The sequence below is a fragment of the Anas acuta genome, chromosome 2, assembly GCF_963932015.1.
Source record: "Anas acuta chromosome 2, bAnaAcu1.1, whole genome shotgun sequence".
NCBI classification, from domain to species: domain Eukaryota; kingdom Metazoa; phylum Chordata; class Aves; order Anseriformes; family Anatidae; genus Anas; species Anas acuta.
In genome coordinates this window covers 134,206,158-134,218,554 of record NC_088980.1, presented here as the reverse complement: position 1 = coordinate 134,218,554, position 12,397 = coordinate 134,206,158, and the positions used below count along the sequence as shown (strand labels likewise).

The 12,397-nt window shown below is 41.0% G+C and overlaps 1 protein-coding gene across 3 annotated transcripts in view; it reads left to right on the top strand.

Moving 5' to 3' along the window:
• RAD54B (RAD54 homolog B) overlaps window positions 1-12,397 on the top strand; it is a 55,923-nt gene that overhangs the window by 22,527 nt on the left and 20,999 nt on the right. For all 3 annotated transcript variants that reach the window (XM_068672263.1, XM_068672264.1, XM_068672265.1), the window contains one exon: window positions 11,301-11,501. In XM_068672263.1, the coding sequence (XP_068528364.1) occupies window positions 11,301-11,501 (201 nt within the window). The remainder of the gene's footprint in view (window positions 1-11,300; window positions 11,502-12,397) is intronic.

Below are 12,397 nucleotides of genomic sequence, written 5' to 3'. Positions count from 1 at the left end.
TTCACCGTGCCTGGCACTGCCATTCCCTGTCTGCGTGTTTACAGTGTACTGTGTACAAGCAGAGTAATTTTAGGCAAGGGCAAATTTCTACCATATGTTCACGTCCTCCTACTAAGATAACTGAAATAAACAGGCTCGAGTAGTGTTTTAATTCCCAATTTCATTTTAGGATTAGAGTAAAAAAACTAGAACTTTGGGAACTTTGTGATCATTGTGATAACATCGTGCGTAACTTCATTGATGTGAGTAACTCTCTAATTATTGGTCTCTATTTTTGTCACCTGCTCCCTAACTATCTTTTCCTTTTTCTGCCCATAAGCTCTCAACTCCTGTCATCATCTTGTTGGCTGTGTTTGCCTCCTATCAGAATTATCAGGTAAAAATAGTGGAAGAGAGACATACTCCAAGACCAGGAAGTCTTCCAAGCAGGACTTATTAATCTTGCTTGTCATACTCCTTTTCCAGCATCCTTCGCCTCACTACTTTCGAATGCTTTCTTTCCTTTATGTTTCACCTATTTTCTTGCTTGGGACTTTTTTCCCCAGGGAATGAAAAGGCATAAACCAGAGCCTACACACTTCGCATCCCGTGGATTGCCAACAGGCCAAGCTGTAGCCGTGCTTCTCATTATTAAAGAATTGCTCCTAAGTGGTGAATTCTGATGCTCAGGTTTGCTGAAGAAGCCGTCTCTTCACAGTTCCCACATAAAACATTTTCACAAGGTGATTGAATCTTGTGTTGATGGAGTTCATGGTATTGCCCAAGGGTAGAGAGACAGATTGGAAAAATAATTAGTTTTTTGTTTTTCCTCGTTTTCTTGAAAATTATTTTTGCTCCAAATTGCATTATAGAAAGGTTAAACCTAACAGAACTCTCCATACATTTAGCCCAGGACATTCAGAATTTAAATCACGGTGTTTTAAAAAGTTTTAAGATAAAAGTCTTGCTTCTGAAACCTACGGTTCAAGTAGCTGAAAACCTCGTTTGTGATCTGTGCGTAAGCAGGGATGGATAAGGGATGGGGAACCCATTGGGACGCTCAGCAGCCTGCAAGCACTGCCATTCTCCGGTGGCCTTGCGTTTCCCAGGTGCTGTGGGATTGCACACCACTTTACCCTAGTGATCACACAGTGATTTGTTGATGTACCCAAACATTTGAGTGAGCACAGCACGTTGTCACACTGGATTACTCACACGAGAGAAATATTGTACGATTCTCTTTGCATACTCCATCAGCAGTTGTTCCGTGTTATTTGCTCTTTAGGAAACATGCAGACTTGAAAACCGTACTTCGTTTTTTCTATTGTAAGTATGTGAGCAGAATTAAAAACGCTAATTTATTTTTTCCTGACCGTTTCTTGCTGATTCTCATCTGTAGTTAGCATAATCACAATCACAAGCATAATTTAACATAAATACAGCCAAAAAAAACAATTTATCTGGATTCTGATGCCCCTCTGTATGCCGTTGATGCCAAGGCCTGGTTCGGTTCAGTTTCAGTCATTTTGTTTACAGCACTCTGCGAGTTGCCTTTTGCTCACTTTGCATGGCGTTGTGTGATCCTTGTCTGGATTGGTACTGCTGCCTCAAAACACGCCTGCTTCTAAAGTTCAGAGCTTTGTGTGCTTGAAATAAGTGAGTTTATAAATTGCCAGTTCCACTTCAGATTCAATTTAACAGGGAAACAAGAGGACAAAACCTTTAGCTAGCTTTGGGGAGGGGGCAGGAGGGAGTTTATACTTTTCCTAGTTAGTTACGGCAACATGATGTTTCCTCTGCCTTACATACAGATAAGATCTGTTGCAGTAATCTCAGGCTGTGCCTGTTATTAATCACTGAAGGTATCATGTGAAAGAAAGCAATTTATCATAACTCCGCAGCAGTTTGCAGGTAAATTTCGCTTAGCCCACTTGTTGCTACCGTTAATACGATTCTGTGTGGACTCTGGGAACATTTCGGTACGGTTTGTATCAGAAACACAATTAAAATTGGGCATATATCCCAAATCCATACATCCATATGGGTATTGGAATAAAGTTGGATGTTAGAATTAAAATACAGCATATCATATTATGGCACTGACTTTGGGTTGCATGTGTAAGCCGAAAAAATGTATATTTTTTCCTTTGTAGTGCTCTGGTTTCTCTGTGCTTTTGCAAAAGACCTCGACGCTTGGCATCGGGATGGTCTTTGGTCATTGCTGTCTCACATTTGGCTACTTCATAACTCATTGGCAGGCACAGAATGTGCAGTCTGTTTGCAATAAGTTTGTTACACTTCTGTTACTGTCCCTAATAACTGAATTTTAGGGAGAATCTGTCCAAACTGGGCACATTGAGTTGCTGAGAGCTTCACGGTGATTTCTTCGCTGGGCACTCCTTAAATGAAAACAAGACAATTTGTCTCTGGGCTTGCCACTGGCACGCCTGGTGGCCTCAGTGAGGAAGCCACTTGGTTTGGCTCCAGAAGGGATGGTGTGACAGCACGGATCTCGAGCACTTGCCCTGCTTTCAGGACAGTTTCAAAGGTATTGAACTACACAGCCGAGCAGCTAATCGCTCAGCTCTTCTGTGGGAAGTTCAAGACCAGCAATAACCTGGGAAATATAGTCTGTAGTGGGGTGCTTCAGAGTGCTGAGCATATGATAGATAAAATCTGTTCCTTTCATATCTCATCCTTTCCTGATGAGTGTGCACGTGTACCTATACACACACATACCCAATGAGATCTACTTATGGCAGCTGGATAAGAACTAATGTTGTGTGTGTTGCAGAAGCTGGTTGAACACCTTCCAGGTGACATCGAGAGATGTTTCCCAGTCCCTTGGGAACAAGAAGAGGACCCGGTGTGTGTGGAGGAAAGCTGCCACATCTCCATGGCTTTCAGTGTTTCCTAAGTACTCAGTTCAGGACCAAAACCAGGCAGGCTTGACACACAGTAGGCTCTGCCAAAGGTGTCCTGATTTTATGGCTCCTTGCATGGAATAATGTTATTAATTTATTAATTTGCGTTGGAATTTCTGTGCAGTGTAAACCAGGTTCAATTTTCTTCTGTCTAGAAGCAGCAAAAGCAGCCCAGTAAGCACCCCATACCTGCACAAGGGTAAAATTCTCCTCTTCCCTCCTCTCTCATCTGCCGCGTTAGTTTTGCTTTTCTTGCGAGAATTACAGCTAAAGCCGTAGGTTTTTATGCCTTGGCCATAAATATTACTTTTCTGCCTGGCCTATTGAACGGATTACTTTTATGTAAATCAATGTTATGTAACTTGATTTGGAAAGATTACTCGTTCCCTTTCCAAAGATTTCGTCAGCCACCCTGCAAGTAATCATTGCTGCACAACACATGAAAACTCTCAGAAATATGACTCATCCTTTGTGTGCCTCTTTCCAGGGTAATGTCATAAATTTTAAACAGTCCCGTTTAAATAATTTAGGTAGAAATATATTGTGTCCCATGCTTATGGCAGAGGGGAAAAGTTCTATTGATTATTTTAAATACTCTTTATTACAATCCAGAGAAATTAAAGATGATTCAAAATTAACAGGCAAAACCAGTACATTAAAATGTTTTACTTTCTAATATGTGCTAAACCAGATGTGAATATGAAGTATACATGATCTTAATACATCCCTTTCTGCCTGCTGTTTCCTACAACCTAAAAGTCTTTGGATTTTATAAGCAAGATTTTGTAGATAGCAAAGTTTTATTTTCAATTAAAAAAGAAACAGTAGAAGCAATAGCAAATGTTTAGAGAATGTGAAACTATATCTTTTCAAGGCCCCACGTATGTGTTTAGCTGTGTACCTTCCATTAACATTCAAGCAGAAGAGAATGCATATTTAAATCTCTGCAAGCTGCTTCAGAAATTGGCTGCTTTCTGAGATGGCTCTGATTAACCTGTGATTGTTTAACAGTCTAATAACTGCTTTGCTTCCATCCTTCTTAGTAATTTGGATTTTTCAGTAAATTAAATATTTGGAATTTTTCCACTTTTCCCATTTAGGCTATCATTTATCACAATAACATTCAATATTTACAGAGCCCAAGTACAAATGGTGCTTTCCGATACTACTTTTTGCATTTATTTTTATTTTTATTTTTTTGAAGGAAAAGAGCCTTTAATTGACAAATTAATCAAAACAACTTTCAGCGTGGATGGCAACACTAAGAGGAGCAGTAAGCAGTCAACTCGGATGGCATTTGAATGGTTCCAATATTTTATCACGCTGATCTGGCTTGCTGCGCCGAATGATGCCTGCAGCATTTCAGAAGCCTCAATGATGCTGCTTTTTCCTTTAATAATGGGACCTGCACGTCTATTTCTGTGGACTTGACAGAAGCTTTCAGCTCAGTTCATTAAATTTTAAAGTGGGAGCTGGAGTCAGTTGGATTTTTAGACAGCTGAGAGGTTTAAGGAGAATAGTTTTCTGCCGTGGAGATATAAAAGTAAAAGCTTTCCTCCCTCCTCTGTAGCTGATACCCTTAAGAGCTAAAAGTTTCATTAAATGGTGATGAGGAGAATGTTCCTCATCGTTCAACTTAAGTGCATCTATCATCTCTTTTATTGTATACAGAAAGCTCCCATTTGAAAAGAAAATTCAGGCTACAAACGCAGGTACCCAAAAATCTTGCAAATGCACGCAGCCGGTTTCCAGCCCTCTCATGCATTGCGGCGTAGTCACTAATTGCACAGTCATGTGGTCTGGATCCGTAGGCTTCCTTGCCGGTATCTGACGTTATCTCAGTGCTTCAGAACACCGTACAGGGACTGGGTGCATGGAGAGCAGCCCCGAGGAGAAAGACCTGGGGGTGGTGGTTGATGAGAAGCTCGAAGTGAGCCAGCAATGTGTGCTTGCAGCCCAGAAAGCCAACCGTACCCTGGGCTGCACCAAAAGCAGCGTGGCCAGCAGGGCAAGGGAGGTGATTGTCCCCCTCTGCTCTGCTCTCGTGAGACCCCACCTGGAGCCCTGCGTTCAGCTCTGGGGCCCCAGCACAAGAAGGTCAGGGACCTGGCAGGGGGCTGGAACTGGGTGGGCTTTAAGGTCCCTTCCAACCCAAACCATTCTGTCATCCTACAGCTAATGTATTCAGGCTACACCTTCCAGTTGCACCTTCAAGTGTTCAGTGTTACTACAAATGAGATTGATTCTAATTAAGAATCAATCTGATTTCTGTAAAGACTTACCATTAGTGCATATGGCCAGTGGCAGATCAACTCTTATTTTGACATTTCCAAACTTTGCTCAACTTCACAACCTTAAAAATAATTTGCTTAAAATAGACTGGTTTTTGAAAGTGTGTTGGGTTAAGGTAGTTTGGTACCACTGGCTTATAGATATTATTCTTCTGGCTTGTAGAGCAAATTAACATTTCTAAATTAGTCCCTATAATTAAATGTTTTCATTTGTGTAAGACAGACAAGGTTGAAACTCCAATCTTTACCCTTTGAGGTAACAAACCAAATGACTGCACTAGGAGGCTGCTGCATTCAGGGTAGACCATTAATATTGTGACATGCAGCATTTTGATCAGTGAGTTTTGACAGCAAACAAACTGAAAGACTGAAGATATTTCATACTGAAGAGCAGAAATTACCAAAGGGACTTGGAGCAGAACAGCAAGGTCATCCAAGCTTTAGCTCCTCATTTGTCTATACCAACTTGTCCATTACAAATTGTTCGCCTGACTCTGGGTCCTGCACCAGTCCTAAATTCAGAACTGATTTGTCTTGCATGGTCAAATGGAGCCAGTTCAAAATCTTAATTGCTGCCACCTCATATGTTGTACCTAAGCCTCCCCTTGCTCTAGTCCCCTGGCCCTACCCATATGGAGATCAACTGCCGAACCTGAGTTTGCAGTGGAAGAGATTAAAAATCATAGTAATTTTATGCTATTTTTAACCTTGGTAGTCTTAAAAATTGAATTAGGAGAAAAGTGAAACTAGAAGGAGGAGGAAAGTGGAGTGGGCCCTATTTTTTGGGGGGATGAATTGTTCTGAGTGCCCTTACATCTTTGTATGGCCATTTCTGTTCTGGACTCACCTGCGTGCCATCTTTTATGCTGCAATGCCCTGTTGTCCTTTGCTGTTTTCTCCCCTGCAGCAAGCTTTTCTTGCTCCCATTCTTGCTCATAAAATCCCAGCTCTCTTTCTGCTACGTGACTCTTATCCTAGACTCATCCCAGCCCGCCTCTGTCTCCATCCCCATCCCTCCTTCTAACATAAACTGTTGTCTCCTTATTCTTTTCATTCCCTTACTGCTTTCTAGCCTTTCCTGTGTGCTTAGCTTCCAGGTCTGACTGATAATCTCTTGCCAGTCATCATTTTTTTACTGTTGTAACATCAGCCTGCCTTTCCCATCGTAGCCTCTTTTCAGGCTTCTCCTCCCAAGGAACTCTTCCATGCAGCTGCTCTGTGTCCCCTTTGCCATCTTTTCCTGTTCAGCATCAGGAGGGGAGACGTTGTCTCTGAACAAGAGGGACAAAGAGAAAAATTCCCTGCTGGCAGGCTTGGAGGGGACCCAGCTTTGGTCCAAGCTGCAAGAGCTGTGACTACAGGGAAAGCTATTCTCGGCCTCGGTTAGAGCATGTCCACTGTGTAATCCGCAGGAAATTAAGCTGCAGAGAATGTGCAAACTGCATTTATTTCCAAGAGCTTTTAGCTCTCAGGAATGGAAAAGTTTTACCCGGGCCAAAAGGAAAAAGAAGCGCTACCTTCTCCCCACATTTTTAGATTCTTCTCCACAGCATCGAGTTCTTAGAGCTTCTGCAAGGAATAATGGCTTGTTGAGACTCAAACTGCATTCATCTCTGATTTTTGTTCTCATAAAACAGATGTTTATGATCAGTATTTGATCTTTTTTGGTTTTGTTTAAAAATAAGTTTGAGTGCCAAACAATGTATTTTTCAAAAAAAAAAAATCCTGCTTGAAATACCAGTCTTTAGATGAATTAATTTTCACATTCAACAAGCTCACCCAACTAGTATGAAATGAAAGAAGAAATAAAAGCAAAACACCTTGCTTTTGCTTTAAAAAAATAAATCTTAAAACAAAAATGCCCTACGGACTTGGACACTGATGAAATTGTCCAAATTAGGCTTTCCTCTGTCAGTATCTGAAGTCCTTGTAGGTCGTGCCCATAACTGAAATACTGATAGGACTGTGGGCCTCCCCTGGTAATACCACTGGTTGCATTTGGGCTGCAATATTGATGTGTGCATTATACATTTATTATACATTTTGTGTTTTAAGGAGGGGTACAAAGCACTGGTTTGTAATCCAGCAACTCAGATGTAGTCCCACCCGTCATTGATTCCTATGGTTGTAGGGCAAGTCAGCTCAACTCTTCATGCTTTATTCTCATAAAAAGTCCCACAGAAGTGCTGTGAGGAGAGTTATTACACATTTTTCCAGTTTCAAGGCACGATAATATACATTGACATGTTAGCTTAGTATTAAATTTATCATTAGACTGCAATTGCTTTGCAAACGAAGGACGATGCTATCTCTGTCTCTTATTTCTTTAAGTATTCCTGGGAAGTGTTTAGCATACAGGGATTTCATACTGAACACCACACTTCTGTGTACACCTCAGCTCTCTGAATGTCGTGAAGTGCTTTGATTAAGGAATTTTCTGAGGCACAAAGCTGCTCAGCCACCTGACAGACCCATGGCTTCAAACCCCTCTGACCACACAGAAAGGAAAGGGGCAGTCTCCTTCTTTCCCTTCCTCATATGGCCCTCAGCTGCTCATGAGATTCATCGATCGGCCTCGCCCTGGCTGCTCAGCACTAAAGCTCACGGGTTTTGTCAGCAGCCCGCAGTTAGATGGGGTTAAGCCACCCATTAAACCCCATCTCGGCCTGAGGTGCCCGCGGCCCTGCTCACTGGAGCCTGACTTCTCCTCACGAGCCTGACTCCTCACTGACAATGCACACGCGCTTTATGTTTTGTGGTCTTTCATAGTACGGCTCTCTCGGTGTTTTTGGAGTAGCCGAGCACATTTCATCGCCGTGTTTTCTCCGAACCCTGCTCGGCAGAAACTGGTTAAGCTAGTTTGCCATCGGGACGCTCCCCCCGTCCCCTTTCCTGGATCCCGTCCCGTTTTCTGTAAATCATCACCTCCAGGAAGGCTGCTGGAGCTTTTCCTCACATCAAGCAAGCGATGGTTTTATATCTTGAAACTTAAGCCCTTGCTCTTTCAGCTGGGTGCGTTTCTGTTTGTGGAAGCATTTAAAGCCTCATTACCCACGTTTTTAAGATTCCCGAGCCCTTCCTTCATGTCACTTGCTGCGGTTCCTTCATGGTTAAGGAGCTGCAGCCAGCCGAGGCAGCAGGCCGTTCGGGAGAGATATGAGCAGGCATGATTTCCTGATCTTTCTCGTTGGTGCACACATAGTTCCTGTTACTTATTATTTGCAGTCCCAACTGATTAACAGCGGAGCCCGGGATCTCCACCTGCAGTTCAGGATCTCGGCGAAACCAGCTCTGTGTAGGGGCAGCAAGGGTTTTTACCTTAGAAGCCATTGCTCTCCATACCTATATCAAATACTGAACTTAGCTACCATGCATACCACCCCAGTCTCATTTTGATTCATGAAAATATCCTGACACTGTATTGACAAAATTTGTTTATTCTGCCATTGCACGGGAATAAATCTTTGATGTTGAAGAGGTGATCCCAAGTACAAACAAAACCAACAAGAGGAGTGTATCATAAAGGGAAGGGTGAACACCAGTACCTGATCAGAGTTGTTGGTGAACAGGTTTAGATTTTTATCCCAGGGAATTCTGTAGAAGATCAACTTGAAAACTTTTCATTATATAAAAATGATTAAAGAAAGAAAAAATACATTTTTATCTGAAACTCTACTGTAGTTTTAAGCAAAAGGAGAATACATTATGTAGCATTGAAGCAAATCACTAACGGATATTTCTATAATCAGAAATTATGATCATCCAGAAGACAAACTGAGGGAAGAAATCTGAGCATTGTGGAGTCTGCTAAGTTTTAGTTTTCCCATAGGAACATGACACTGTTAGATGGGGGATACTGGTAGCCAGTTTGCTGCTCGCTGGGGGCAGTTTGCTTTAGAAATCCTTCTTTTCAAAATTCACTGTTATTCAAAAATTCACTAAATTCACTACTGGAATTCACAAAATTCACTGCTGGAAACTGTTGCATGGTATGCTGGCAGTTTCCAGTATTGTTTCTAAATCGTTGTTTATTTTATTATTCTTAACTGAAGTGGGGATTAGAGGAGTTTGAAGAATTGTTCTTGACCTGAAAGTTAATCTGTTGGTGATTCAAATAACACCAAGCAGGACTCCCTGGGCAAAAGAGCAATGACCATAAAACAGATCTCAGGGGTCACCAAACTCATGTGGGAGGTCAGTCAATGCAGGAGATAAGGAGGTAGTCATTTGTTTATGGACGAGCATCCTTCAGGAGGGAAAGAGAAGGTTCTGCAACAAAGGCTCTCATTCTTGCAGTAACTTATGTAAAATCTTAAAATGAGGAAAGAAGTAGCAGTTGCTGATTAAAATGTGAGAACCAGTTGAAAAAGCGAAGAGAAAACAATCCTGTATGTATTTTTTTGGATCAGCTTGCATTCTGAAACTCAGAATAGAATCAAATCAGGCTTGTATTTTTAGCAACGTAGGGGGTTTCTCTCTCTCTTTGCTCCTCCAAATCTTATTACTTGTGATTACTGAAGATCCAATAGAGCCCTTGTACCTTTTTGCAAAACTGTAAGGATTTATTCTTGCTCTCTGGCTCATTTCCCAGGTTTCATCTATGCAGAATTCTCTACATTTCAAAAGGAGGTCATCTGGTCTGTTTGCTGATCCTCGTGTGGTGTGCCTGTGCTCAGTAGCTGTTCTGCTACCCCTTGGGGATGGGGGGCACTACAGTTGTCAGCCAGTGCCATGAGAAAAGATCAACATCAAGCACTGCGTTAGCATTAAGTCCTATCCAGCCACTAAAACTTACAGACAGCTTTGGGGAGAAAAGTATTCTCAATAAATGTAGCATTTTTAATTTAGATAATACTTCTTTAGTATATACTAGTCCAAAAAATTACACTCATTTTTATGTATGTAACTTACTAGCTTTTTGCAATTTTAAGAAAATGTAGACTTGATGTACAAGCAATAAAGTTGCCTCTTTATTTATTGTGAAGGTGCCTGATATTATTATAAAGTTGCCTCACCATTACTGTGAGCAACTCTTGCTGCTTCTCCTTTAAATACCAGCACGCTTGGAAATTTTGGAAAGGTTAGTCTGTGGCATAAGCGCTTTTTTGTAACAGATTTGTGTAGCGTTGAATCCCAGATGGAATCAAAGGAGCAAACCGATTTAAGCCTTTAACCAGCATGCAAGGGTATTTTAATGAAAATTAGTCTGATTCTCTCTTTGAAGCTGTGCATGTGCTGAAAAGGAATGCTACAGATATTCCTTTTGATAATGCTGAGGACTTATCTGCCATTACTTGACTCATGTCAGATTGCAAACTCTGGGAAGCATGCGTTTATTCTTAATCAATATTATAATCAACAGCTGTCTGTTCTATTATGATTTCTTAACCTTATTAACCTAAACATGTTGTATTAGCATTTATATCTGTGATACTTATAATGATCTAACTGCTGACAAATCTAAATCAGTCTCAGCCTGGTAGCATCATTTGAATGGGTGCAAGCTCAAGAGATGATCTGTTTCAATGTCTGCATAATTGCTTATTTCTAAAGGCCATGAGGAAAACAGTTGAAGTAATCTTTTGCATTATTACAGTTATAGCTATTTTGCAAGTTTAGGACTAACGGCTTTAGCTTCAGACCTCTTTACTGGCCTCCTTTGCTCCCTTTCTGGAGTCCTGTATTCCCGTCCTTGCTTCCAGAACATCGCCCAGCACCATCTCACCAGGACTTCTCATTTTCTCATATGCTTGTTTCCCTTCTGTTTTCTCCAGCCATTCCTTTTATTCTTTCTACACACTCCTCATCTGTTATGTCAAGTCAGGAGTTCTCTGATTAATGTACTTTGTCCTTTTTCTCTAAATGTCCTTTTCCTGAAAGTACGTACTTTCCAAAACAATTTAATGGTTCCTATTTCAGGATGAGTCCTTATGTGCTTTTCTATCTCAGTCCAAACTTAACATAAACAGCCCAGGAGAGGAAATATGCTGCTTTGTTTATATAAGATGAAATGCATAGATTGTCCTTGATTTGTTTGAAATGAAAATGACTGTACGCTTCATCAAGAGAGCTTGAGATATTCTTTGGTATTTTATTTCTCTTTTAGATGCAGCGTGTTTGCCAACATCAGGAACGGCAAAGGAAGAAGCAGCACAGGAAGAACCTGACTGCCTTACAAAATATTTCAGTGTTGTGTGGTGTAAGGCATCAAAGAAAAAGCACAAGAAGTGGGAAGGCGATGCTGTTCTTGTGACAAAAGGAAAGTCGGTAATTTTGAAAGATATGGAAGGCAAAGACATTGGAAGAGGTATTGTAGATTTGCGTGCTTGTGCAAGTGAAAAACTGGTTTAAAATTAATGTGCTTTGAATAACAGAGACAAGGTCCTCTAGGTATTTTACAGTTCTCAATACCAAAGTTGAACACCGGATGAAAACACAGGAGTCTTTTTTTTTTTTGTGGTGGTGGGAGATGGAAAGATGGCTTTATGTTTCTTACATATAAGGCAGATGTATGGGGGAGGCTGGAGCAGGCTGAATAACATTATTCAGAAAACCACCAAATGCTAGTCCAAGGAGCGGATCTGGAAATGAGCGGCAGTACTAACTCAGCTGAGATGCCAAATGAGGAAGAAGTAGTTGATTTTGGTTGCTCTTATGCTGCATTGAAGGTGTGAGAATTCAGGGAACATATACAGGTAAGGTTCTTGGAGATACTCCCGTCAGTAGTATGGTAACTGGGAACGTCTGAGATTGGAGCTGTACTTTTCAGCCAAACAGCTAAAAATATTATCTTTGTCAGAAAGACAAGCAATAGCAACGGTTTCCAGCCAAGCCAAAGTCAACTGTGTAGCAATTTTTAGTCTTGCAGTTTTAGCAGCAGCTGCTGCTGTAAGACACAGTTTGGGTTGTTATCAGAGTTAAAAATAAGACTTGCAAACTATAGGCTGCAGTCAACTTGGAGCAGTATTTTTTTAGTGAAAAAAAAAAAAAAAAGAATTAACTTTGCTAACTGAGCCAAAAATATTTGAGGAGGAAGTAGGATTGGAAAATGTTGCTACAAAACATAATTTGATTAATACTGGGGCCAAGGTGGCTTCTCAGCTCTTTTGTTACAATCATGACATTGTGAACCTTTCTAGGACCAAGCAGTTGCAATTTGCAGGTCAGTCTGTGACTTAGAAATTAATTCAAATTCATTTATAG